The following is a 21,900-nucleotide window of genomic DNA, read 5'->3' on the forward strand; positions in this document are numbered from 1 at the left end:
CATGAAATGTATCTAGACGTCTCATTTTTAAAATAGTACCTTTTCTTTATTATCTATTCGAACCAAATTTTGATTTATGGGCTCGTTTTTGATGTAGTTATGGTTTAGTATCTCAGCATATCTTTTCAAAAAAAGTTGGATGAATAAAATTTCTGTTGAGATGTAATTATGACCCCTTAAAGTTATCATTTGCAGGTATTACTGTATTTGAAAATGCTTTACAAGCATAATTTCATGCCACAAAATACAATCAGGAATAATAAAAATATTCTAAATAAGAGAATATCTTTATTTTTCAAAGGGTTGGTGGAAAAAGGTCTGAATTTTTTTGATGTATGATTATAGTAATATTTTAGGTTATTCTTTTTTTTTTTTAAATACAATTTAAGTGAAATAATTATCTGATATCAGTAGGTCTAAAACCAGATATCTGTAATTTCCTTTATTACCCAACATGAAAGTGGTTTATTTTAAGGCAATAATATTTATCCATGTGTTAGAATATGATATGGGTAATTGTTTTAAGGAGTTGATGTTTTCTTTTCATAAAGTTACAGTTCAGTTCAACGTATAGTAACAGTTCAATAAAGAGGGGAATTTGTATTTATTTATTTATTGAATGTAGTATTTTAACAACATACTGACTACTGCTTTACCCATTTGGAATTTACATTTTTACAAAAGCGCACATGAAGGGGGCATACCTTTCAACCTCTGTGTAATTACCGCCACCTGCCGGTAGAAGCTAAAATTTCAAGTGAAGGCAGCGACAAAGAAATGCGTTTCTGGTCGCACTTTCAAGCACATAATCGTTAATCATTCTTTTCTGTAGACATTGCAATATAAGCTGAACTGCAGCTGTCGTCCCATGCCTCAAGCTGCTGCTTTAGAACTGCGCCCCCTAGCGAGATACAGCATGGCTGCATCGCATTGAGGATAAAAGCTCCATCATCCTCCTGCGAGACGAACATCGTTTTGGTGGAGCCAGGGCATTCTCCCAGCCCACGATATACACTCATGACTACCGACTAGGGTCGCTCAGTAACCCACAATCAAAGGGATATAAGGACAGTATTATGGCGAAACACCGTCCAGAAAGAGACAGCTGGGGTGAGTGTACGTACAGTATTTCATATTTCATTGCTTTTCTTGACGGCACAAACCGTTTTTTATCCTCCCTGCCGAGGAGGAGAGGGTGTAAGCCAGTAAGATGTTTATCTTAGACTCCATGATGAAAGGCTTGGTTTCGTTTTGACCGTATCATGACCAGTGTTTATTTATTTGAATGCAGCAATACATGACGCCATTTATCGTGAGAAATACGTGCTTTTGTGAGTCTCTGCAGGAATATTGTCTAATCAGGCATAAGCAAGCACAGACCTGTATTTCTAAGACATATTATATTTTTATTCAGTAATCAGCGCGTAGGGAAATGTCTGTTAGTGCTCTCTGGACCTCCCTAAGAGGCCTGAAAACCAGCTTCTGGTGTATTTTGTTTATCAGAGCTTCTCGTGATTGTACGTGGTGCATCTGGCATACAATTATGTAATATTGCATCAGAAGATAGCCTCTCATCATCCTCAGGACCACCATCTGCACCCTGACCGTTAATGCCATCATCACTGTTGGTGATTGTCACTGACATCACGCTATGCTCTGTGTTAACTATAAATTCAGGCCTGCAAGGGGAAGGAAGGGGCTGAATGACTGCATTAGGAGTGAGGGGGGAAAGGGTGAAATGCTGCTGTTTGTCATCAGAGAGTTTATCTGGGCTGACCCACTTTGAGCAGACCGCTTCTGACGTCTTTGGCTGTTTTAAGAGCAACAGCAGCAGCAGAGGATCACGATCAGGTTAACCAGGCAGGCTCATGATGCCAGGCCTGGTTGAAGAGGCCATTGCAAGAGATGTGAATCCACCCCGATAGTCCCCTTCAAGCCTGAGACGAAACCTTGGATGATTCCTTGCTGAATTATTCACCGTGCATTCTTGGCACCCTTTATTAATCATTTAACACATCCTTAAAATTTTGTCTGCTACTCCTTAATCTGTCACTGCTGCTTTTTTAAAGAGTTGTATCCATGCTTTGATTTGCATTGAAAGCTCAAAATTAACACCACAGCTGCAGTGACTGGAATTAGTGGTGTGTGTTTGGACTTTGTTTCGTCTTCAGTAAACACACATTACAGTGTGGGGAATTTGGGAGCTCGGAAAGCCTCCAATCATTGCAGGAAGCCCATTTAGCCCTTACACTGTACATGAGACAGCAGAGACTGGAAAGACACTGAGTCATTGCATGGAAAAAACCTCTGAATGCACATGATCTCATTCGATAAAAAGAGTGTGGCCTGATTCATTAGGAATATTATTAACAAGCTTGCAGGCCATGCTATTGATCTGGAGCTGAAACAGGAAGGAGTAATGGACTCAACTTTCCTGTTTCCTCACTTAATGGACTGCTAAGTGCGCTTATCATCACTGTGAAGACGTTCTCGCTGTTCAGTAACTCACACAACAACATTTTAGTTGGTGTTTCATTGACACAATAAATTCTTTAAATAAAACATTTTGCCTCCATCTCTGTGTTTGACTGTAATGTTAATGCTGTTTTCTTGCTTCAGGTTTTATGATTTCCCACGACTGTCTTCTCTTCCAGGGTCCCTCAGTGATAAAAATGTCTATGATTGGAGCTCAGAGGAGGAGGAGCCAGACGGACGAGCTCGGCCCATCCAAGTGCTGCTGGTCAAAGATGACCACACCTTTGAGCTGGATGAGGCGGCGCTGAGTCGCATCCTGCTGTCTGAGGAGGTCAGAGATCGTGAGGTGGTGGCCATCTCCGTGGCCGGGGCTTTCCGGAAGGGCAAGTCTTTCCTCATGGACTTTATGCTGCGTTACATGTACAACCATGTAAGTCTCTGCAAAAGCATTACTCCAGTCTGCGTGGTATAGATCATACAGTCTGTGTGCGTGAATCGGCTCAGTCGTGCTGGTGGAAAAGTTCCCGATTTAGCTTGTGAGTTGATGTAGCACATAAAAAAATTGAAATATAGCAAAGGAACTGGCAAAAAAAGAAGAATATTTATGATATTATATTACTACATGCATGCACCAACCTGCTTATGTACAGTAATCTTGGAATAAAATGGCTATGCATTTCTTTATCTTCCTTTATCCTATTTATACCTTCTTTTTTTCAAGCAGCAGATCAAATTAAAAAAAAAAAAAAGAGCAATATTTCAAAGCCACTGAGGGTAAAATGACCTGTTAGCCTAACATGTGATCTGTTGGTGCTCAGGCGTCTGAAAACTGGCTCGGCAATCCAGAAGAACCTCTGACCGGCTTCTCCTGGAGGGGCGGCTCAGAGAGGGAGACCACTGGGATCCAGATCTGGAGCGAGGTCTTTCTGGTGGACAAACCAGACGGAAGAAAGGTGAGACTGTATTTCATCCCACGACTTGACAAGTAGGCTAAAGTGCAATTGAGCGCTTAATTAAATATCACACATATACTTGTTTAACCTCTTTACAGTGACACCTTTATATTCTCAATGAGCCTGGCAACAGGTCGTCTTAAAGCTTCTCACCTTCACAGTCGTAGCTGCAGCTTTGGTTGGATAACTTGAAAGGAGTCTTTTGTGGTTTAGGACATTTTTTATACCTGCATCAGCCAAATGTTTCTAACATTTTGCATCAAAGGTTGGTCGTTCTTTTTAGTTTCATTCAAAACGAGCTGCTGAACATGAATGGTTGCTTTAGGCACTTTCTGTTCTCTGGAGTGTAAACACTCCACACGCTGTATTAAAACTCACTTTCCTCAGTACAGCACATCCACGGCGAACATATTGACTCCTGCAGCAAAGGTGAATGCGTTCATCTGTCTCCTCACACAGGTTGCTGTGCTGCTAATGGACACGCAAGGCACATTTGACAGCCAGTCGACGCTGAGGGATTCAGCCACTGTGTTCGCCTTGAGCACCATGATAAGCTCCATGCAGGTGCAGTGACCTTCAGTCATCTGATCCAGCTTAGCTTTAGAAAAGACTAAGTATTTGTAAAAATGCATGCATGTACTTTGAAGTTTGTTTGGGATGGACTATCTTAGTGATGATTTTTTTTTTAAAATAAAACTGTCATGAAATTCTTTAGAGATGTTAATGACCCTAGAAGTTTTCCTATAGCGCCACCACAAGACTGACGTCTAGTTTTGGGTGATAAGTCTCCAAAACTAGTTCTTTTCTTTCTACTCAAGCACACCTGCCAACTGCATCATTGTTCAGAAGAAATGGCCCATCTGTCCCTACCCTGTTTCCTCTTTCGGCGGAGTTCTAATGTTAATTAGCTGCATGCTTGTTTTGGAAATAAAATAGTTCCTCTGTTTGTAACAAGCTCAGATTTATAACAAAGGTTTCCATGCTAGCACACCAAACTAAGACACAGGTGTTACATATTATGCCTGCTAGTCCCGTTTGTTCCTCAATGCCTAATGGACTATTTGGTCAATAATTTAACCTGGACAAATTTACCACATTCTTCAAGTTGTACATGTTTAAAGAAAATAACCCTCTAACTCAATGGCCTCTCTCAGGTTTACAACATCTCACAGAATGTGCAAGAGGACGACCTTCAGCACTTGCAGGTAAAATTGCCTTTCAGTTATTACAGGGAAATACAGTACTGCACTAAAGTCCTCAGCTACCCCCCTCCTTTCGTTTCACCAGACCTTCTTATATATTTTAAAGTGGTCTTGATCAATAGTTCTCCAGGCTTTCTGACAGTCTTTTAAAGTTTCTTTTTCTTTTTGGACTTTGGCTGCTTTTTACTCATTTTCAGTCTAGTTGTTGTGTCTGACCGTTTTCACAGGAATGTTTTTTTGTTTTGCTCGATAAACCACTTAACACTGACCTATGAATCATTTAAGCATAAAAAGAGCAAATAGCTCAAAGTATGAGCATGTCATATCTCAGCATGGTGTGCTGTATGTCCTTAAAAATTTGAGGAAACTGAACAAGCGGAGGACAAAAAAAGAAATGAAAGGTCTAAAATAAACCATCTACAGCACGTGAACAGTATCTGAAAGTCGTGAACTTAAGAAACCAGAAAAAAAGAACCCAGCAAAGATCTGACACTGGACTATACAGATGCATCTGACCCTTCAGTTGGTACATCTACTGTTTACTAAAGCCTTATCAGAAATGGTCTCAGTGGAAGGGAGGCTGCTGAAGCCATTTATAAGGAAGGGAAACCAAGTGAAAGGACTGGTGTAGGCCAGATTACACAAGAACTGGACTGAAAATCAGTGGCAGCAGGTCTTAATTTTGAACATGACTTCTTCTTTTGGCTTGTCCCTTTAGGTTTGCCACGTCTTCCTCCATCTCTTCCTATGTCTACCATACTCTTCTTTCAGATTATTTTTTAACAATGAAAAGGATCAAACACAAACACACTGTCAATGCAGCAAAAGCATACCTCGAAAGAAAAAAAATACAATGAAACACTGCAAGTTGTAGATTGGTTTCCCCACCTCAATATTATTGAAGCAGTGTGGGATTATCTTGAAACAAGACATAATAAAAGGTGGCCACAATCCAAAGAGGAGCTTTGTTTATGCCTTATAAACTGTTTTCATATATGGTTTCACATGTTTCAATAACTGGAGCTATTTCCATTTTTTCCTAGCAAAATATAAATAAATTGGGTGTGGTTCAAGACTTTTGCACAGTACTACAACTCCTTCGACTTGTTTATATATTAATATCAGAATTATCATCCTCACACATTAGTTCTTCAAATTACTTGTTACAATATTGTTACTTTATTTCAGCTTTTCACTGAGTATGGAAGACTAGCTATGGAGGAGACTTTCCTGAAACCATTCCAGGTATTTTCTATTTAAAGGAAATATATTTAGTATTTCTATTAACACATTTTTATGTCTCAAAATTATTTGAGTGTGTGAGCCCACTTTATAACACAAGAATTATAATTTCCTTTCTAGTCCATGATTTTCCTGGTTCGAGACTGGAGTTTTCCATATGAGTTTCCCTATGGACAGGAAGGCGGCATGAAGTTCCTCGAGAAGAGACTTAAGGTCAGACATCACAGATGTTACTGAGATAGAAGGTCACACCACTTTCAGTCCTGTCACATCAGTTTCCTGTGCAGCCTTTGCAGTGATGTGGTTGCTTACGGCTGCTGAGACTAGCTTAACCAAAGCACATCTTAAACTTGGTGGTTGTCTTCGTGTTTGCGGTCCAGATCTCAGAGAACCAGCATGAAGAGCTGCAGAATGTGCGGAAACACATCCACTCCTGCTTCACCAACATCTCCTGCTTCCTGATGCCTCACCCTGGCCTCAAAGTGGCCACCAACCCACACTTTGATGGGAGAATCAAAGGTACATTTTCTTCATTGCTCACTTACACCATATGCACCTTTCATTCAGGTATAGTATTGTTTGTGAAAGGCTTGGGAAAAACTTCGCAGCCAAATTTCTTGGAACTTGGTGAGGAGGTGACGCTCGGGCAAAAGAAGACCCCATAAAATTTGAAATACTGCATCAGCATTGGACATTAACCTTGGCGGAGGATGCACTCTGCAAATGTACTTCTAGTTTTGAACACCTAATATTGTTTAGTTCCCTCACTTCAATCATGACATGGAACCTCTCGGTCTGTCCTGCGATATCTGCGATCAGGATATTAGGTCTTAAAAGATGCTGGTGGGGCCTCTATAGATCAGACATGTTTAGATATATCTTGAAAATGCTCAGATTGAGATATGAGGGCTCTGGAGGTTTTTCTAATGCTCGTCGAGGCCTTGCTGGGCAGGTTTTTTTGGGGTCTTGCATTTTGTCCCAAAGAAGGCTTCTGCTGTCAGTGAGTGACTTTGCCATGCTGTACACACTCACCAGTCGTTGTCCTCTCTGTCTAGAGATTGATGGTGAGTTTATAAACAACCTGACGGTCTTGGTCCCCTGGCTCCTCAGTCCTCGCAACATCGATGTGAAGGAGATCAACGGCAGCAAAATCACGTGCAGAGGCCTGCTGGAGTATTTCAAGGTTAGAACAAAGCATCGTGGTGATGTGCACAACAACCAGACTCTGTCCTTTCTTTATTTAAAGTGCCATATTTCCGCATATGACTGATCAAATGTAACAAATTAACTTTTTCATTTGTATTTGTAGGCTTACATCAAAATTTACCAAGGCGAGGAGCTGCCACATCCAAAGTCAATGCTACAGGTATATTTTTAATGATTATTTTGCTAACATACAATAAAGCTTTGCACTCAAGATACACCTATGGTCAGAGGTTTACATACACTCATCTGGACATTATTTTAATGGTAATTTGGAGATTATAATGGTTTCTTTGAACTGTTTTTTTTTTCAGGATAGGATGATTGGATGGCATATATCCTTAATGACTTTAAATAACAAAAACCAAGTGCACAATTTTAAATTTAATTACTGTAATTTTTGGATTTTCTCTACTCCACAGAGAGTCAAAAGTATACATGCATGTTGAAATATATATTTACAGTTACTTTAGTCTTGTAATTGATCTCGCAGTATTTTAAACTGTGACAGCGAGGTCTGTTAACTTTTCATCAATGATCATGATTGACAGCAACTGGTAGTTTGTCTTTGCCGCATAAAAAGAATTTGTTTGACAGCAATCATTGGATTGATCAATACTCAGAACAATGGGAAACTCCAAGGAACTCAATGAAGATCCAAGAAGTAGAAATGTAGAGTTAGATAAGTTAGGAAGATCTCTTGGAGCCATTTCTAAACAACTGCAGGTTCCAAGATAATCAGTTCAAACAAATGTGTCACCACTTTGCTAAGGTCTGGAAGAAAACCCAAACTTGCCCCTACATGAGAGGAACTTCATTAGGATTTTCAGGAACAACGCAGGAACCACCGAGGCTCAAGCCTTCAAACTTAAGAACACTGTACAAGCTGTTCAACATGGTGGTGCTAGCATCATGCTCTGTTTTGCTGCTAGTGGTACTGGTACATTGCACAAAGTGGATGGAATAAAGGAGGAGGATTATCTCCAAATTCTTCAACTTTGTCTCAGATCAACAGCTAGAGGAAACTTATGAGACAATGTTCCTAAACACACATCAAAAGTTATGAAATGGCCTTCCCAAAGCCCCAACCTCAACCTTAGTGAAAATTTGTTGACTATGCTTAAAAGCCAGGGCTGTGGTCAAATATCCAGCCATAATTATGCCAGAAGGTTGTTGATGGCTACTAAAAATACTACAAAATATGAGCTTAGATGTATGTATATATTTGAGCCTGAATCTAATAATAATATAAGAAGAGTTCAAAGAAATCCTTAAAAGCCCCAAATAACCATGAAAATCAATGATGAGTGGACGTAAACCTCTGATCACTGCTGTAAGCTTATCCATACTGTTAATTTCTGGTTGCTGACATTGATCCTTACATGATATTTCCATTTGCTTCCCCTCAGGCCACAGCTGAGGCAAATAATTTAGCAGCTGTTGCAGCTGCAAAAGATCTGTACAACAAGAAAATGGAGGAGGTAGGTGAAAACAGATTTGTAAGTGAATGTCCAGTAGCTACCAAGTGACTTCACCGACTCACTGCTGTCACTTCTCACAGGTCTGTGGAGGTGATCGGCCTTTCCTCGCCCCCAGTGAGCTGCAAGCCCGACACAGCGCCATCAGAGAGGAGGCGCTGCAGGTGTTTAAGGGTGTGAAGAAGATGGGAGGTGAAGAGTTCAGCCGGCGCTACCTGCAGCAGCTGGAGGGAGAGATCGACGAGGTGTTCGTCCAGTACATCAAGCACAATGACTCCAAGAACATTTTCCACGCAGCCCGCACGCCGGCCACACTGTTCGTGGTCATCTTTGTCATGTACGTAGCCGCGGGTATCACAGGCTTTGTGGGCGTGGACATCATTGCCAGCTTGTGCAACATGATCCTCGGCCTGGCACTGATCACTCTGTGCACCTGGGCTTACATCCGATACTCTGGGGAATATCGAGAACTCGGTGCCGTCATTGACCAGGTTGCTGGTGCGCTGTGGGACCAGGTAAATAAAAAGAATAACCTGTCTAACTTATCAGTAGTTAGATGGTAATGGTGGCTGCTTAGACTTTGTACAACTTATAAAAGTAAGAAAAAAGGAGAACGATTTGTTTGGTATTGAAAAGATGTCAGGTGAGTGAAAATCATCACATGCATTCAGGTTTTGAGCACTTATACTGTTATCAGGTCTGGTATCTCTTGTGGTTTGATTAGTTTAGGGACGATTGTAGGTTCAAACTTTTACGGGGGCTCGACTCCCAAACAGAATGTCCTTACAGTGTCCTGTAATGTTAATGGAATATGATGTTTCCAGACGTAATCAACCCTTTTCACATTTGCAAACCTCAATTCAACTGGATAAACATCACAATGTTACCCTCAAAAGCAAACTGTCTAAGAATATTTCAGAGTGAATAATCAAAGATTTTAATATATATTCCACCCGTTTTAGGGTGGAGCCTTTAGTTATCAAACCCGAGACAAGACTCTGTCATTAAAGAATTTAATGAACCATTTGTGGCAAAGCAGATAAGATGAAAAACATGCACAAAATTATTTCAGTCTCTTAATCAGATTGAGGCAATCCACCAAATCATCAAGCACTGACAGTAGCATTATTGTACAAACCCTCCCTTTATGCAGATGCAGCCGAGAGCAGCATGTACCCCACTTTTACGAGTAGAGAATAGATTTGTAGTATTATAAGAGCAAGTGGGACAACACACTGCTTAATTATGTGAAATCTTCATCAATGAATGTGGGAAAGCAGAAGCTACAGCTTTATTGGGTGAATTTAAATGTCACAGTAAATAAAAGACATAAATGGATCCATAGCAGTTTATAGCAATATTCAAACTGAATACAGGCTGCTGCTGGACATCTGGATCTGAAGCTGTACTGTAAACAAACACTAAAGAGCAATTTCATCCAAATAAGCATAGAAATTTTTAACAAACTAAAATAATAATGCATATCAGCTCCTTTCCTGTGAACTGCAGTATATCAGCAGACTAGGGGATCAGAAGGTTAAAATAAGCTAATAATCTCTAGTGATTTAATGTTTTTGACCCTATTTAGAGAACAAATAAAAATAAGCAGACACTTTAAAGGTCATGCCATATCCCCACTTTATCAGAACACTTTGAACTTTTGCTGTATTTTAGTTAAAGTGTGTTTTGAATCAACTTCACTGATGTGTGTCATTAAATTACCTCATGGTTTAGAAGGGAAACGTTCACATCTTTAGCCTTTAACAGCAGCACAAAAGATATGAGATTTTCTATTAGCAATAAAACACATGGTTGTGTGCTAGCTGCTCTAGCTGTTACAAAGGATGAAGACTGAGGAAAAACATATGAAACCAGAGTCACTGGTAAAAAATAATTAATAATTATTAATCATTACCTTTTCTTTTATCTGTTCACATTTACTTTATTTTAATATGAGAATATGGCTTTCTTGCTTTAAAATTAGCCATTAAAGACAAATACAATACACAGTATCCATCCACATCTGTTAGAAATGAAAGAGTGTCTTTAAACCACTAGGGGGCAAAAACCTCCTTTATTAGTGGCGGCAACAAATCCCTACAAGCCTAAGAGCAACAATTGTGCACTGTTAACGAAGAATCTGTATGTGCTGTTTGTGTTACATGTTCACTACATGTGCTCACACTGTATGTTTGTTTCTTTTAACGCCTCTGCAGGGGAGCACAAACGAGGTAAGAGGAGCAAATCAATTGGAAGTATTAACAAGAACACATTGCTACTGGTGCATTTCTATGAGATTGTTGTCATCAAACTCAAGTTCTGCTCAAATTATCTGAGCTACAGTTAAATTTCCTCTTGTGCAGCCTTATGTTCCCTGAATGAAGACACCTCAATTCACACCTTAAGGCTGCTTTATGAATTAAAAATTCTCTGTCTTAATTTTTAATGACTTTATTTGACTGTTATGATGAATAGTATGAACGCCTGATTTTTCTGTTACAGTAAACCATCTCAGTTTAGCAGATATCACGGCCTCTGCTCTCCTCTCCACTCTAAGAGATTTGATACTGCTGATGAACAGGTTGCTTTCAGCTTTGATGGTTGAAATCATATTGGGCTCTTCTATACATAGTTTAAACAGTTGCTGAAGATATTTTCAAATTAAGATTTCAGATGATTTCCCTCTTGGATCAAAATTTGCATTGTTATATTACTCTATGAATAATAGTTATTATTAGGCCGATCAGCACTTTGATGAAAGGCCTATTTTTATGGTAATAGGGCAGTTTTTAATGCCGTTGGCCCGATGCAAACAAAGCTTTTTCCAAACAGACTGCTTCCCTTCCTGGTCTAAATTTCTGAAACAAAATGTGCCCAGGACTGAAAAAGCCGAGACTCATAAATCCATGGCATTTGACTTTAAAGCAGATTATATTACATATCTTTAACCTTCTATAGCCTTTTTAGTTGTGAATGACGTGTTAATCAAATTCAAATTGAGTTTGTTTTCATATTTTGTGCAGAAAATATACTCGGATTGTCCTGAAAAATGACCTAAAGTTTAAATTTTATATGTAAACAGTGGGCTGTGTATAGACATCAACTGAGTGCTCCCTGATTTCCCATTTTAAGCTTATTAAATCAGGCTTAAATCAAGCTGGTTTACAACAGCTCTCAGGGAGCTTACTTTCTCCTTCCATTTTTTGTTGTCAGAATCAGCAGATGTAACATTTATGAAGCAGCTGATTTAGTGTTTCAAATCAAATATGAATGAAGAAAACTGATAAAAGTAGCCACTGGAAGCCTGCTGTGCATGTTTCAGCAGTGTGGAAATAAAGAGAGCAAACAGAGTGAATAAGTTATATAAGAATAACTTGTTTTCAGGTCTACAAAGGTACAAAGGAAGTCAAAAAAACATCAGTATTGAAATGCTTCTAATCCATATGACTAGATTAAAGAAGAAACCCAAATCCCAGCTCCCGGTTTCTGTTTCTAAAAGTATACAGATGCAGTGATAAACCACTTGATATGCACTGATCATTGTACAAAATATGTGTGCATAGCTTTAGCTTTACCAGCTTATATTAGAAATATAAGCTTTACCAGCTTTCTAATACTATAAGCATGTTCATGCATGATGGGTAAATGAATGAATGGACTTTGTTGTCGTGATCTTGTGTATGTGTGAAAATGTAACTCTGGTGTTTCCTGCAAAAGTAATCCATAAGATAAATAACTAACCAGCTCCATGTTCTCTCCATAGGCTCTCTACAAGCTGTATAATGTAGCAGCCAATCATAGGCACCTGTATCACCACGCCTTCCCCGGGCATCAGGTGGAGGAGGTGGCTGAGGAGCAGGACAAGAAGAGGGACTGATTAGTTCAAAGACAGAACATGTCAGAGATTTCCTCGTGATGGACCGAGGGAGGAAGCGGAGGAGGAGGAAGGCAGATGAATGCCCTCATCCATCAGGCACTCTTTAACTCTGGTACTGGCTGCTGCAGCAAGCCACTACTGGTCGTTCACTTCTTTAACCCTTATAACGGACTGTTTAATGTTCATGCATATGCCGAGAGCATCTCCTCAGTGGGTGGCTGCTTCTAAGCATTGGATGCAATGTGTCATGGTCTTTCACCTTTAGTTCGTGAAGCAAACACACCTGTACAAATACCGCGGGCACTCTGCTGGAGGAGACTGCTGCTTATTTCTCATCGAGCGTTTATTTTTATTTTTTTCTCCATCATTCGTCACTGACAATGATTTTTAAAGTATATTCAAATCTGTGAAACCCCCATTTGTGACAATTGTTCTGTTCTTTGAAGTTTTAGTGTTGTTTATAAGGAACAATATCTATGACCTGCAATGTTTGAAAGACAAAATATGTACTGTATATTAAATAATGAGGCGTTACAAACATCATCAGCATGGTAAGTGGTTAATGTCTGTCATCTTTAAGCTCTAAATGCAGGTATACTTTATAAAAAAATAGCTGAATGGTTGTGACTAACTGGTATTGTGCCATAACATGTAAAAAAAAAAAAGAGAAAAAAAAGATTTCTCACCTGCTGCAGCCTGGCTACATGCAGACACTCCATGGCACACGAGTTAGTTTTAGGGTTTGGTGTATCTGTGTGCTACGGCACTGTTGGGAGAGACAAAAGTTTACATAACATAGCCGACATTATCTCACTTTATAGTCTGCTTGCAGTTTTGTAATCACGCATCATCCCAGTGATCGTTATATGTGCGTTTGGCTTTTGAGGTTTGGGAGGAAAGAGCAAGGTTAGGTTTCCATTGTGATGTAGTTGGGGGGGCGGGGGCTGCCGAAGCCATTGTTGTGTGTTTCACTGAATGTTCGAGCAAATCCGAGGAATGTAGCTATTCTGTGGCCACCGGGGGAATCAAAGCTAGATGCTATTAGGCGTGGCGACAGGCCTGCTTTGGAAACGGAGCCTCATTCCATATCTCTTTCATCATCTTCTCACACTTAAACCGAATCATCTGTGCAAAACTGCTGCATGGTGAAAGAGGCTTTTCGTGTTTCCACAACAGCTTGCATTTTTAAACAAAAGGCTTGTATCGGTGATGGCTCTTTTTTGGTGTTTGAATACTTCGGCTTAGTAGACTGTTACTGTATATTTGTACAACTGCGGTCACTGTTTTAACTCCTTGAGTCACTGCGCTGTAAAATGTCTGCATCACATACAAAGCTGCAGCAAAACTTTTCTATGTTTTTTTTCTTTTTCTTCCCCCCTCCCATTTAGATCTGCTCACCAACCGTACAGGAACACTGTCATGCATATTTAGCAAGTTTATAGTGAGGTTCGACCTCAAGGGTTGAAAATTTAAAGGCACTGCAGCAGAGTGGCTTCTAGAGTCTTCCACAATCTATAATCAACATCAGCGAGGCCTTCACACAAAGAACCATCCAAGACCAGTTTAAGATTCGTGATGTTCTGAAATCCCTTTCTATTTCATGACTATGTTTTTGGGTGTTGTGTCCATTAAGAAGTCAGAAGAACAGTATTTGTTTACACTGTGTTGGAATATCTCGTCTGTGAGACAGAGCTTTTCTTTCATTCCTAAAGCATCACCTCTCAATGTGGTGGGAGGACTGAAAGGTCAAATGAATCAACCTTTTTTTGTGAGCTCCTTCAAATTGACTCTGCTTAGTTTTCAGCACACGCATTGCAAAAAAAATTCAGTTGCAAAGAAAAGACCTAATAAAGATGGACCAAATTAATGAAATCTAGACTTGAGTTTTCTTACAATCAGAAATGTTTTAAATACAAGTCCTACGAGGCGTACCGGCAGTGTTTTAAATGGCTCTGCAATTATAAAACACTGTGGGAAGACCGGCAAGCAGCAGGAGGCAACAACTGTACATCCATACGTGTATTTTTCTTCACTGCAGACTTTATTGCTTATGTCCTGTAATTGCAATTCACAAAATCAGGTATGAACAAACTGTAGACATTGTTCTGAGGCGATGTGATAGAGGCCCAAAGAGAAGCCCAATGTTCTGTACAAACCTATTCCACTGCTCCCAATTAGGACATTCAGAAATGTTTAGGTTCCTCTGATACACAGGACTCCTTAAACATTTTATATACTGAGAATAACACATTATCACTGGTCTCCAGTAGACAAAAAAAAAGTAAGAAAACATTTCTGAGTATCTTAAGAGGAGATAAAAGCTGATTAGTGATCAGTAGAATATGTGTCCAAGAACCTGGACTTCTGTTATATCAGTGAAGCAAGATGTCAGGCCATAAACATAAAGCATGAAAAACTGAAACAAAGGGAAAGTAAAGTTTTTGGCAAAATGAATGTGACTTCTTTAAAAAAAAAGTTCCAGTAGCTTATTTGTGTTTAATTAAATGCACAAAGACGTGAATTTTCCTGACGAACAATAATGCCGAGAGACGCTCAAACCACCACATCAAATCTGATGCTTCATCAATCAAAAAAGAAAAATGTAAAATTATATATCTGTTAAGGTTTTGGTGGATTGTCTTAAAAGTATGTCATAAAAAAAGGAACAATGTACACTTTCTTTGTGTGGTTTCAGTTTATGACAGTAACAGAGCAAAGGAAAGAAGCCATGAAGTCAAATTAGAAAAAGCTGCCTGTCGCTTTCTCCCACAGGAAAAAATGACGGAGTAGCTGGCGTATACACGATATGAGCAGACGTAAAACTGCTGCACTTTGTTTTATTAAAGGCACAATGTCAGGATGCTTTTGTAACAAATACCCAGAGCTGATTTTTCACACTCTGTGCTTCTCAGTCTTTAAAAAAGGAATTCAAACAGCAATTTTCCCAGGTCGGTGGCTTTCAATAGAACCACAAGCAGTTTCCCATGATGCAACACATTTTTTCTTCATTCTAGTGTTTTGTTTTTTTGTTTCTATCAGTCATCCATAAACAGAGTGTCACATGGCCCCCACCCTGGCCATATATGTGTCTCAACCTCCTGGCTGATATATTTGGATCAAGCAAAGGCACAGATGTGTTTGGTAAAGAGGCAATTAAGAGTCAATCATGATTTCAAAGGCAGCTCTGACCGCTCCCAAACTGAGGAAACCTCAGAGAGGTGTGGCACTGAGAAGTCCCTGCTGCACACACACGCACACACACATCACATGTTCCCTATGAAGTTCTTGTTGGACTGCTGGGCGTACCACTGTTGCCGCTGTTTGCGTGCCTCCACCTCCGACAGCAGCGCCTGCCGGTACGCCTCATAGGACTTGACGATGTGTTCGAGCTCCTTCATGAAGAGCAGCTTCAGCATTCCCTGGTACGTGTCCAGGTCTGCCAGCTGGAACAGCTCCCACTTCAAGATGTGGTCGTACCTGATGTAAAGGAGAGGAGAGTCACTGTACCTTTAAAGTTACCCTTTGGGCTGGTTTGAAGATCTATCAGTCACTTCTTTGTGACAAAAATACTTTTATTTGGTAAGATTTTTTTTCAGGGCTTCTCTATTCAATATGTACAAACCCTGAAATAAACACCGATTTGGAATGCAGTTTTCCACAAATAAACATACATGTTTTTGAGGTATTAAAAAACACTATACAATAAATACATTACATATTTAGGTACCTAAGGATAAACATCATGCTTTTCCATTTCCATAAGTATTGTCAATTGACCAAAACTACCAAAAAATACTGATTCTACACTTTTGGTAAGAGCTTGAAAATAACTCGCCTATTTGGTTACTATCAAAAAAAATTATGTCCAGGATTAAATAAAAAGTAGAATAAGAAACTTAGAATTATTAAGTTGAAATTTTGAGATACTAACCCCGAATTTTGACTTATGGGTGGCATTCCCCCCCGCCAGTGGTTTCCATAAATTCCTCCTTTTAGTACCTCCCTTTGTTTGTACATATACCGATTACTGACTGACCAGAATACTATTAACTAGACAAATGTCAGGTAAGACTGAGTTAGACTCACTTGAGTGGTGCACGAGCATACACCTGCAGCCAGTCTGGGATCTCGGCTGTGTGGTATGGGTTAGCTGGCACGAGGACTGGCTGGTTCCTCTCTGCAGGACGTGGCTGATAGGCCACGGGAGGTGGTAGTGGTGGGGGCTGATCGTAACGAGGTACGCTAGAATACAAAGAAACATCATCTCTATTGTGATGAGGTACATTTTCTACTAAGTAAAGAAATAGTAGAACTTTAGTTGCTTAAAGAACTAAAAGCAGCGTTTTTTTAATGCTTCATACCTTGGAGCACATGGATGACGGTATTGTGCCCTCTTGTTTATGTGATCCACATAGTAGACCCCAAACTCAGCGGACTCCACCTTCTCCCAGCCTGGAGGGAGCCCCTCCCTCTCGAGAGGGTGGCTCCAGTGTGTAGTGTTAGTGTTGTGGTCGATGTAGTACTTCCTGCCACGGATGGTCCAGTCAACGGTCCAACCGGCCGGAAGGGGGAGGTCCTCCCCTGTCAGACTGGACAGGTTCCCCAGAGACTTGGCCTGTATTCGACCAATGGCTGAGAAGAACAAACATTTCTTTTTTAGAAACCCTAAGGGAGAGGCAGAGATGTCTGACCAATCATACAGAGGAGCAGCTGCTGGCTAACAGCGCCCCTGGGAAAGAAGAAATATTTGGAGAAATTTCTTAAAAACTGCCTGTGTGGGAAAGTGTCATGTAAAGCAGAGGACAGTACAGAGTTTAAACTTTAAAACTGAGATTGCTCGACTCTGTGATTGTTGTGACAGAGGGCCATCTTATTCTAAGTGACACTGTGTGATGAATGGTAGGAAATGGGATTGTTGATACTTTTAGACAGGAAGGCAGAGAGCTCTGCATGGCCAGCCATACACACAGGGCCTTTCACTGGGCGAGAACAAACGGCTGTAAGAGCCGACAGCAGAGAGGGTTCATGCAGCGGGTCCTGTACTTTTATTGGAGAATAACGTCAGCGAGGAATGTCAAGTCGACAGCTGTGTGGATGTGGATGAGCGTGACTCAAAGCAAATGAGCTTGCAGAAACCAAGAATTCCAAATACAGGGGAACGCTAAAGGATCTCAGCGAAATGGCGGCTACAATCTGATAAATTCTACGCTAGAGTGACAGCAACAGAGGTGGAGCTCTTTGCCAGCTGCTGAATGAAGGGAAGGAATGTGTGAGAGCTCCACAGAAATGCACTCCTCCTCCTACACCACCCCCATCTCATCATCATGATCATCATGTTTGCCCTTTCCTTCAGAAAAAAAAAATGCTCACAGCAGACCTAAAGCTCAAAACATCACAGGAATTTCTTAGATTACAGTGAGGTGGGCTGAATGAAACAAAGTGGGTAGACTGATAACATCAAGTTAGGGAAAACACCACTGAAAACATGGAAAGGAGAGAGAGAGAGTGAGAGAGAGAGAGACTGGGATAATTTATGAAAACATCAATCACACACAAGAAAATAACATATGATTAACTATACCAGGCTCATCCTTTCAGGGTTTGCAGAGGGACAACTTATGCCATTTCTGTTTGACACCTGGACTCTAGTAGCTCAGCAGCTTTTTGCACAAGTTCAAAATAAGCCTAAATTGTCTCATATCAACCCCTTTTATCAGGTGAGGAACCGCATATGAGATCAAGCTATGTGACAGACAGTGACATCTGATAAATCTGCAGTGGCCCAGAACTTTTCAAACTTCCAAACCTTCACCCCTACCTACTCCTACACCTGTGGTCCTAACATTAAAACAGTGGTAAATTAATGAAATGCTCAGATTATGTGTTTGCAACATTGTTCTACATGTTGAGACAGGTGTTGTTTTATGTAGGATTTCCATAAATTAGTAAAATTTGTGGCATGAAAAGTACAGGCCATTTACCATTCTTAGTAGATATTTATTTGTTATTTTTTGTTTTCAGTAAATCTACACTTATTGACTCAAAAACATTCCGTCCCTTTTTTTGCAGTTGTCTGATCAGGTTGTTTATGGAAAGAGGGAAACTGCTGTTGTGTCAAAGAATCATGTCACAGAACAGGACAACCTGACTTGAATTTCCAAGTATTTCAATGAGTGCCCTATTAAGAGTTAAGCCTTGACAAAGCCTGTCACTTCATCCACAGCTAACCCCTCTTTCTTTTACCTGGCTGCCATTTGCGAACAGGAGATTTAAACAACAGGTGTGTGGGGCTTCAGTATAGTATAAGACACCACTTAAACAGTATATACTCTTTTATTTCCCAAGGGGTTGCCACACAAAACCTTAATACCCGATTTGGCAGAGATTTTCCAACAGATGCTTGTGTGATGCAACCCTCCTTATGTGGGCTTGGGCGCTACCTTGTGCTTCTACCCGACTGCCTGATAGACCAACAAAAGGACAGGCAAGAGTAGCCCACAGACCGGTTGTACAACATACTTTGGACACTGTCCAACAACAGACGGTCTCTGCAGGTAGATGGGCCAGCATGCCACCCCCACTGAACAATAATTTCAGCTTAAACCAAATGTGTGACCAACTACATCACAGAGCCACGCTGTAATAACATATAGTGGCATTGTACTGACTGGGCTTCGTACACAAACATGCTGCAGCATCTCAAACCTCACTGTGTGTCAAATGTAAGTATAATGAGATCAGCACATATGTAACAAGGATGATTCATGCCAGCGAGCAGTTTGAGGCTGAGACATTTGACTGGGGGCAGTGTGCAAATTACTAGTTTGCTGGCAGAAAGTTTCAGCAAACACAGAGGTGAAAAATGCAGAGCCTCTAATGCTTGTTTAACTTTACTCCAAACAAGGCTACGTGATAGGCAGGCCTGACATAATACTGAACTGTATACATGACGCTGACAAGCCAGCCACAAAATAAAGAGTGTCTTTATGGTAAGAGGAGGACAAGAAGCATTCCCGTGCCCCCCCAATCTCAATGTAATTACACTTACATCATCGTAATGTTTACAACACAGAGCAGTAAAATAAAGACTGAAATGAAATTGCTCTTTTCAATTTGACAACTAGTGGCCTGCATTCCTTTCAGAGTAGCCTCTGTGTGGTTGGACAAGAGTTCTCCAAGAGGAAATTTTAAAAGTTGTAGAGTTGCTGATGGGATGTCAGTCATAAACTTTCTAAAACTAGGTGTTTCTTGCTTTTATCACTAAACTTCCCTTAAAATATATAAATAAAGACATGAACAGTGTTAAAAGGGAGCTTCACAAAATAATGTAAAATCTACCTGAAGGGGGTCTGTTTGGAGCTGGGGGAGTATGTTGTCGGGGATGTCTTTGGAAGTTGTGCTCATTGTGCTCGTAGTATCTATAGTCTTCAGGAAAGCGGTCTGGGACTCTCCTTGGCTGGCGCTGCTGCTGCTGTTGATGTTGCTGGTTTTCATAATAAGGTTCAGAGGGGTAATAATACCGGGCATCTCCATTCTCAGACATGGGGCTCACGTCTGTAAGGAAGGACTGTGATGAGCCTCCATACTCATGCGAAATGTCTCCCAGACTGCGAGGCAGGTACGGAGGTGCAGATAAGCGGTGGCTCTCTGTGCGGGCCACCTCGTGAGGAGTCTTCTGCACATGGGTACGGAGGACACTCTTGTTACGGGACACCACAGGTTCCCGGCTGGGTGCCAAAGGGTAGGAAGAAGGCACCATTTCTGGCAGAGGGACCTCTGTGCGTCTCGGTATAGTGGGTCCATGACGGATGAAGGAGGGCATAAGATCTGCAATCAGGTCAGCAGAGCAAATGTCAATAAAAGGCAACGCAATATCTGGGAGCTGCTCATGCCTGATGACTTGAAAATAAATAAATAAAACACCATAATAAAAACAGAGTATTTTACTAATAGGAGCCAAATCGCGTACTTTTACTTTTCATACCTGAATTATAATATTAACTGACTCTCGAATAAAACATTTACACGAGAAGGTAATTTAGTAATACCCACATTTCTACAAAATACTGCTAGTTTCTATAGATACTCTAATAGAAACAGCTTAACAGCAGCTATCACAATAATCATAAGTCAGTACAGACACTAAAAATACGTTTAACTAAACTAATCTACTAGTATAATATGCCTTTAGCTGAGTAATTTAAAGCTGTAAGCATTATCTTGTAACTACTGCACTACAACTGGCGCTCATGTAGCATTTAGCTACAATGACTATCATCCTAGCTGTGTTTGGTTAGACTGTACAGCATTAAACTGTTTTTTACAATCGTGGAGCAAGTATAAATGTCCCCAGAGTCGTTTTACAGTATTTGTTAATGCTAGCTCACTAAGGTTTAACAGTGTTTAACTTTAACTAGCGAGCAAGTTAAGTGATGCTATTCGGGGCTAGCTGATAAGCTAACCACTTGTTGCGCTTACTTCTCAGGAGCGGCGACGTTTCCTTCTTCACATACTTCCCGTGTACCTCGGCTGGTTTGGACGCTTCGTTCTTACTTTTCTTTCGTGAGAGCATAACTCCAGGCTCGGAAAACATCAACAGCACGGTGGGGTAAAGTCATGACACAATCCTTCGACTTTGCAACCATACCGGCCAGTTAGCAAAGCGCGGAAAGTCAACATTTTTCCCCGCAGCTTTGGATTAGCTAGCCGCAGTTAGCCAGCTAACTGAAGCCACAGGGAGCATCTGTGCTGCTGCAGCGGGTACAGTCCCACTACTGGGAAGTCCTTCCATCTGAAGGAGGAGGAGAGAGGAGCACAAACCACTGTGGGGCCCTTCGGTGACATAAGCACAGTATAAACTGTACTATAGTTAGAAAATATCCGTTAAATTTTTCCCATAATTTAATCACTCACATGGCAAAGCTGAAACTAATAAAAACTAGGCTAAAACGGCACAGAAGGAAGCAAACCCCCCTCTAGAAACTAAACAATGTAAAACAAATATTCAAAACAAAATAAAAGTCATATTAAAATGTATACTAGGGACATTTAACCAAATACTAGTGGGGTATATGTGTATATTTGAGCCTGTGTGGATTGGAGAAAATCCAAAATAAATTCAAACTCTTGCACCCAACTCTTGTTTTTTTAATCATTAAAGATGTCTGCTCTTCAGTAAGTTCATCCTAGAAAAACATCCGCTTCAAGATATCAATAACAACCCAAAATCACCACGACTTTCATGCTCATGATGAGTGTATGTAAACTTCTAATCACAACTGTATGTCCAGTTTAGTATCCATTGTATTAATTTACAACATGCTTATTTACAGTACAGTATAAATCTCTTTCTGTTACTTATACACGTTTTCATATATATTGTTTAATGCATGTCTTTTTTGTGCAAACTGTGATCTTTTAGACTAAAGTGACTAAATTTCTGGCCACACCTGTATGCATAGCTGGACTGG

The 21,900-nt window shown here is 40.4% G+C and overlaps 2 protein-coding genes across 5 annotated transcripts; one reads left to right on the top strand and one right to left on the bottom strand.

The window, feature by feature from the left end:
• The first annotated feature begins 978 nt into the window (after positions 1 to 978).
• atl1 (atlastin GTPase 1) lies at positions 979 to 13,321 on the top strand. Of its 4 annotated transcripts, none has more exons than XM_085391041.1 (14): positions 979 to 1,110; positions 2,655 to 2,905; positions 3,294 to 3,428; positions 3,888 to 3,992; positions 4,583 to 4,633; positions 5,819 to 5,875; positions 5,993 to 6,085; positions 6,253 to 6,391; positions 6,928 to 7,055; positions 7,182 to 7,238; positions 8,485 to 8,556; positions 8,637 to 9,068; positions 10,770 to 10,784; positions 12,317 to 13,321. In XM_085391041.1, exons 1-14 carry the CDS (start codon positions 1,077 to 1,079, stop codon positions 12,428 to 12,430), a joined length of 1,683 nt encoding a protein of 560 aa, XP_085247167.1. In that variant the 5' UTR covers positions 979 to 1,076; the 3' UTR covers positions 12,431 to 13,321. The 4 variants fall into 4 exon arrangements, with proteins under 4 accessions (XP_085247167.1, XP_085247169.1, XP_085247166.1 ...); XM_085391040.1 differs by having other exon boundaries at positions 985 to 1,116; XM_085391043.1 differs by lacking the exon at positions 10,770 to 10,784.
• A 1,131-nt stretch (positions 13,322 to 14,452) lies between these two features.
• sav1 (salvador family WW domain containing protein 1) lies at positions 14,453 to 21,206 on the bottom strand. Its single transcript, XM_085391044.1, has 5 exons — positions 20,909 to 21,206; positions 19,769 to 20,257; positions 16,792 to 17,062; positions 16,517 to 16,672; positions 14,453 to 15,907 (listed from the first exon to the last, which is right to left on the bottom strand). The coding sequence occupies exons 1-5, from the start codon at positions 21,021 to 21,023 to the stop codon at positions 15,694 to 15,696; spliced, it is 1,245 nt and encodes a 414-aa protein (XP_085247170.1). The 5' UTR covers positions 21,024 to 21,206; the 3' UTR covers positions 14,453 to 15,693.
• Positions 21,207 to 21,900: the final 694 nt, after the last annotated feature.

Source organism: Rhamphochromis longiceps, linkage group LG19, assembly GCF_057381845.1.
Source record: "Rhamphochromis longiceps isolate RC_006_pf linkage group LG19, R_longiceps_female_GT1.1, whole genome shotgun sequence".
In the NCBI taxonomy this organism is placed as follows: domain Eukaryota; kingdom Metazoa; phylum Chordata; class Actinopteri; order Cichliformes; family Cichlidae; genus Rhamphochromis; species Rhamphochromis longiceps.

Coding starts and splice junctions, on each gene's coding strand:
- atl1 (XM_085391040.1), top strand. CDS start 1,077: ATGGCGAAACACCGTCCAGAAAGAGACAGCTGGGGTGAGT. Junction 4,634..5,818: donor ACGACCTTCAGCACTTGCAG/GTAAAATTGCCT, acceptor ACTTTATTTCAG/CTTTTCACTGAGTATGGAAG. Junction 6,086..6,252: donor TCCTCGAGAAGAGACTTAAG/GTCAGACATCAC, acceptor TTTGCGGTCCAG/ATCTCAGAGAACCAGCATGA.
- sav1 (XM_085391044.1), bottom strand. CDS start 21,023: ATGTTTTCCGAGCCTGGAGTTATGCTCTCACGAAAGAAAAGTAAGAAC. Junction 20,258..20,908: donor AACGTCGCCGCTCCTGAGAA/GTAAGCGCAACA, acceptor ACCTGATTGCAG/ATCTTATGCCCTCCTTCATC. Junction 16,673..16,791: donor CGTCATCCATGTGCTCCAAG/GTATGAAGCATT, acceptor TTTGTATTCTAG/CGTACCTCGTTACGATCAGC.